Source organism: Lagenorhynchus albirostris, chromosome 9 (genome assembly GCF_949774975.1).
Source record: "Lagenorhynchus albirostris chromosome 9, mLagAlb1.1, whole genome shotgun sequence".
Taxonomy (NCBI): domain Eukaryota; kingdom Metazoa; phylum Chordata; class Mammalia; order Artiodactyla; family Delphinidae; genus Lagenorhynchus; species Lagenorhynchus albirostris.
In genome coordinates, this window is record NC_083103.1 from 44215965 (window position 1) to 44221964 (window position 6000).

The 6000-nt window shown below is 57.0% G+C and overlaps 1 protein-coding gene across 2 annotated transcripts in view; it reads left to right on the plus strand.

Moving 5' to 3' along the window:
- Positions 1–5463, plus strand: part of GALNT18 (polypeptide N-acetylgalactosaminyltransferase 18) — a 350781-nt gene extending 345318 nt beyond the window's left edge. For both annotated transcript variants that reach the window (XM_060159658.1, XM_060159659.1), the window contains one exon: positions 5037–5463. In XM_060159658.1, coding sequence (XP_060015641.1) covers positions 5037–5183 — 147 coding nt within the window. In that variant the 3' untranslated portion in view covers positions 5184–5463. The remainder of the gene's footprint in view (positions 1–5036) is intronic.
- The last annotated feature ends 537 nt before the right edge of the window (positions 5464–6000 follow it).

Below are 6000 nucleotides of genomic sequence, written 5' to 3' on the forward strand. Positions count from 1 at the left end.
GTCTGTCAACTTATTATGATTTGGGGCAGCCTCTCTGCTAATGGGTGGGGTTGTGTTCCTGTCTTGCTAGTTGTTTGGCAAAGGGTGTCCAGCACTGTAGCTTGCTGGTCCTTGAGTGAAGCTGGCTGTTGGTGTTGAGATGGAGATCTCTGGGAGATTTTCGCCGTTTGATATTATGTGCAGCTGGGAGGCCTCTTGTGGATCAGTGTCCTGAAGTTGGCTCTCCCACCTCAGAGGCACAGCACTAACTCCTGGCTGCAGCACCAAGAGCCTTTCATCCACACGGCTCCTTAATTTGGGATGATTCGTTGTCTATTCATGTAGTCCACAGATGCAGGTACATCAAGTTGATTGTAGAGCTTTAATCCGCTGCTCCTGTGGCTGCTGGGAGAGATTTCCCTTTCTCTTCTTTGTTCTCACAGCTCCCAGGGGCTCAGCTTTGGATTTGGCCCCGCCTCTGCGTGTAGGTCGCCGGAGGGCGTCTGTTCTTCGCTCAGACAGCACGGGGTTAAAGGAGCCGCTGATTCGGGGGCTCTGGCTCACTCAGGCCGGGGGGGAGGGAGGGGCGCGGAGTGCAGGGCGAGCCTGCGGCGGCAGAGGCCAGCATGACGTTGCACCAGCCTGAGGTGCGCCGTGCGTTCTCCTGGGGAAGTTGTCCCTGGATCCCGGGACCCTGCCAGTGGTGGGCTGCACAGGCTCCCCGGAAGCAGGGTGTGGACAGTGACCTGTGCTCGCACACAGGCTTCTTGGTGGCGGCAGGAGCAGCCTTAGCGTCTCATGTCTGTCTCTGGGGTCCGTGCTTTTAGCCGCGGCTCGCGCCTGTCTCTGGAGCTCCTTTAAGCAGCGCTCTTAATCCCCTCTCCTCACGCACCAGGAAACAAAGAGGGAAGAAAAAGTCTCTTGCCTCTTCGGCAGGTCCAGACTTTTCCCCGGACTCCCTCCCGGCCAGCCGTGGCGCACTAACCCTCTGCAGGCTGTGTTCACGCCACCAACCCCAGTCCTCTCCCTGCGCTCCGACCGAAACCCGAGCCTCAGCTCCCAGCCCTGGCGGGTGAGCAGACAAGCCTCTCGGGCTGGTGAGTGCCGGTCGGCACCAGTCCTCTGGGCAGGAATCTCCCCGCTTTGCCCTCTGTACCCCTGTTGCTGTGTTCTCCGCGGCCCCGAAGCTTCCCCCCTCCGCCACCCGCAGTCTCCGCCCATGAATGGGCTTCCTAGTGTGTGGAAACCTTTCCTCCTTCACAGCTCCCTCCCACTGGTGCAGGCCCCGTCCCTATTCTTTTGTCTCTGTTTATTCTTTTTTCTTTTGCCCTACCCAGGTACGTGGGGGGTTTCTTGCGTTTTGGGAGGTCTGAGGTCTTCTGCCAGCGTTCAGTAGGTGTTCTGTAGGAGTTGTTCCACGTGTAGATGTATTTCTGGTGTATCTGTGGGGAGGAAGGCAATCTCCGCGTCTTGCTCTTACGCCATCTTTGGAAAGTGCCTTATTTGAGTCTCTGAAGGAACACTTTACTTCTCAGAGATCTCTGCCCCCGCCTCTCTCTCTTGGCCTTGGCACGGTGCCCGAGTGCCGGGCGGGGAAGGAGGGGCTGTGGCCTCCCTGTCTTGGACAGGTTTCTCCAAGCCTCAGTGGTCCGGGGCGCTGAAGCAGCCTCGCTGTTGGCAAGGTCTGGCCTGGCCTTGAGGCCACGCCAAGCAGTCAGAATCCTGGTCTGGCCCCCCTTTCTGCCTGTTGTGCACTTTTTCTGGAGTCCAGATATCCTGACACTGTGAATAGCCTCATAGCCATTCGTTGTTCTGTAGCGGTAAAGGGGTTGCCCATCAGTCCTTCTGCTCAACCTTCAGTCATCAGGGCAGAAATTACGATCTGGCCCTAGAGACGATGGAACCAGGAGGGCAGAGCGGCTTTGCCCCAGGCCACACAGTCGGCAACCAGAAAAGCATCCTCATCCGGCCCTCTCCCCTTTCTGTCTCACCACTGAATCACCAGCAGACCCTGTGAGTTAGAGAGCTGGGCTGGTTTCATTCCCACCCCGCCTGAACTCTACTCCAGCGTCGTAGGGTAGGACACACGACCAGGCTGCCAGGGGTATGGGAGGGTCAGGGGCGGCTGGCCCCAGGCCCACAGAGGAAGCACCAGTGACACGGCCCAGCCTGGGTGTGGGCGGCAGAGTGCTTAGGCCACAGAAACCTGGGCCTGGCAAAGTGACAGGCTGGCCTTGCTGAGAGCAAGCGTCACAAGGGATGCCTCTGGGTTCAAAAGTCCAGGCTTTGAGGGACAGAGTGAGGACCCAAGGAGGACCACAGCTTCTGAGGGGACGACTTGAAGCTGGCCTCTGCAGTCATCCCATCGGGGTTCCAAGAGCGTGATGCGGCCACCAAAAGTGCAGATCCCTTGGCTACGTTGAAGGAGTCTCTTGTCCAGTGGAGATGAGGTGGTGGTCAGTTCTGAGTGACACAAAAGCAACTGGAGTTTGTCCAAAGGAGGGCAACCAAGATGGAAAAATGAAACCAGATTGTCCCACAAGGAACTGGGAATGTTTCGCCTGGTAGAGCACGGAACCGGGTGGCCATGGGCCTCATCGTCCCCTGGGGAAGGGACGAGGTGGAGAGGCAGGATCTGATCCCCATGTGGAAACCCGAGGGCACAGTCTGGAACCCCTTGCGGGTTGCCCCCCAGACAAGGATTTTAGTGAAGGCCAAGGCTCCAAAGATGGCACGGCCCAGGAAAGGGTGCTCGGCCAGGAGGGCTCGGTCAGCGGGTAGGCGAGAACGAGAGGCTCGGCCTCCCGTGTCTCTTCCAACATGGGGGGCCTTTGTGAGCCCTTGCCCAGCGGCCAGTCGTCCCTCTGTCCCCTCTGGGCCTGAGCCTGCAGGCTTCTCTCTGGCTGCACCTGTGGCCCCAGGTGAGCTGCCTTGGCTGTGCTGTGTCTCTGCTCTTGTGTTCTCCTCAGGGGAGGTGCTGGGGTCGGGGCACAGCGGGAGGCCCTGCTTTACTCACTCGAATGCTTCTGAGGCGCTCTGCGGTCCCCCGGGCTGTGTCGCACACATGGGAAATGAGGAACCGCACCCCCGCCCCCCGACGCACACATCCATAGGCTGAGCCCTCTGCCACTCCTTCTGAGGGAGCTGGATTTCTGTTTTCAATTTTTTTAGCTGAAGAATAACCCATACACATATAGGAACATGCAAACATATGTACCAAAATAATTTTAAACAATAATAACTCAGTCATTGAAAACAAAGCCAACACCCATGTACCCACCACCCAGGTCAGGAAATAGCACACTCCCAACCCCCCAGAAGCACCTCTTTGCCTCCTGTCAATCATTTTCCACTCCCTCCTGCCGAAGATACCCACCCCCAACTCCCAACTCCAAGTCTATGGTCTTACTTTGCCTTTTGGAAAGCTTATGTAAGTAGACCTGTGTATGTGCTCTTCCGCTTCTTTGGCTAACATTGTGGGATTTCTGCTTACTGAGCAGAGCTCCAGTTTGCTCATTTTTAGTGCTGAGTAGTATCCCATTATGTGAATAACCACAAGCTGTTTATCCATTCTACTGTTGACGGCCGTGTGCATTGTTTCCAGGTTGGAGCTTTTACAAATTCTGTTTCACAACCGGTGCAAACAGTTCTGCCGGATACCCACTGGGGCATGGGGTCGGTGGGTCGCAGGGCTCAGCGGCGGGAGATGCTGCCAGTTTCCCAGGCAGCTGTGGGAATTGAGTCTCAATGTTCTCTTGAGGTGTCAGTGGTCGCCATGGGGACAGCTGTGGCCGACTGGGGATGACTTCCTTACAGAGGAGGTGTGCGTCCCCCTCTCTCGCAGAGTGCCGTTCGCTGGGATGGGCACGGGGGGCAGCTGGAGGGTGGACTGCAGGGTCCTGCTTCTGGAGGGGAGGGGGGGGTCAGCTAGGAGGCTGGTGCCGTTGTCCAGGTTACAGAAGACAGTGGGCCAAATCAGGGCAGGTGTGATGGGATGGGGATGAAGGGACAGGCACAAGGCATGAGGGAGGTGGAACTGGCAGGACTTGGTGCCTAATCAGATGCTGGGGAGAAGGCGGAGGCATCGGTGGAAATGCCTGGTTATTGCTGAGATGGGAAACACAGGAGGAGTAGACTCTGGGGAGAAGGTGAGTTTGACCATACACTCAAGGACCATTAAGCTACAGGGGGCCCACTTATAAGAACCTGCCTGCTTGGGAGGCCAAAGCCCAGTTGAGCAGCACATCTTTGGTGGAACTCAGAGACGCACAGTCTGAGCTGATGCCCAGGGGACAACCAGTAGCCCCAGAGTGTCTAAGGCCTGCAAGGATCTCGTGTCTAAGGCCTGCAGGGATCGCACTAAAAGCAAAAATTGGGGGTTTCTTCTTTGCTGCTGTGGGGCTGCTTTGAGAAGCAGAACCTCCCTTCTTTCAAGGGGCTTTGAGCATAAACTGAGTATGCATGGCTACAGAACCTTCTGGGACATCAGTAGCATGGAGGGAAACCATGACCATCCAGGGCTAAGGGAGCCCAGTGCCCTAAGGTAGTATCCAGGAGCCTGGGTCTGGTTGAGGCCAGCTCTGATGACTCCAGAGGTCCAGCTGGGGGCAAGGACCCTAAAAGCAGGAGGTCCTGGGCCTCTGGCGATGCTCAAATTCAGGCCAGTCATGGAGTGGTCCCAAGGAACTAGGCTTTTCAGAACGGGACCCCAGCCCATGCTTATGGGGAGCAGGCCCCAGCCCCTGGGGTGGGAGCTGTAGGAGCAGACCAGCATGCCACACCCCAGCCAGGTAGACGGAAGCGGGGGCGGAGCATCTCTGTCCTCTGTCCTAGCAAAGAACTAGGGGCCTGTGAAGAAAACGGAGGCACAAGTTCAGTCTCAGGGAGGAGACCAGCACTTCGAGACAGGGATCCTCGGGCTTCGTGGGAATGCTGACCCCAGACCTCCCGCAGCCTCACAGGATCCCAGACACCTGCACCTACAAGTAATCCCCACCAGCCAGTAGGCCTGAGGCTCCCTCATGCCCTCTGACCCCACTTTCCGCCCCGGCTCCTAGGGAGGCCCCATCCAGAACCGCAAGTCCAAGCGCTGTCTGGAGCTGCAGGAGAACAGCGGCGCAGAGTTTGGCTTCCAGCTGGTGCTGCAGAGGTGCTCGGGCCAGCACTGGAGCATCACCAATGTCCTGAGGAGCCTGGCGTCCTGACCCCGCCGGGAGTCGTCTCACACCCCGCCCCTTTGCTACTGTGTAGCACCCGCTGCAACGTTGCCTGCTGTCCGTGTGGGGTTGTTTGGAGTCTGGGGAACCAGGTTGGTGGGCCCCCAAAAGAGCTTTTTAGTTCCTATTCAATGTTCATGGAGTTTATAGAAAGAGGCCGAACGGTGGGTGAGGGTATAATATCATAAACTATTTTGCAACTGTAAATAAATAGGGGACACATGGAAAATATTTATAACTGACAATAAAATACTATTGGTTAAGAAAAGGGATTTTGCAGTTGGTGCTCGGTGGAGATTCAGGCCTGGCTCCTCTGAACTTGGAGTGCTTGTAGCCCAAGAGGTGTCCCAGTGTGCTCTCCCTACTCTACATCCCTGAGAAAGGAGGCTTTAAGCCCCTGCAGACAGTGGGAGCTCGTTGTGCAAGCTGCCGGCTTTCTCTAGGAGGCCCAGGGCAGCAAGAAGGGCGCCTCGACCTCAGGGCCACCTCCAGAGAGGAGGTTCCCTCTGCCTCTGCGCAGCACTTACCGCCTCCGGAAGACAGCCTCAGTCCTCCATCCCGAGAAACCAGGACGGCTCGTTGGCCACTGAAGCGTCATCTGCTGGGCTTCAGACACTTGCCTACAACAACTGCCCCATCCAGCTTCTAAGACCGTTCTCTTCCTCCATGAATCACGGTGCATTAGTTTCCTGGGGCAACGAAGTGCCGCAAACTGGGTGGCTTAAACAACAGTCGTCTCACAGTTCTGGAGGCTAGGAGTCCAAAATCAGGGAGTCAGCTGGGTCGGCTCCTTCTGAGAGCTGTA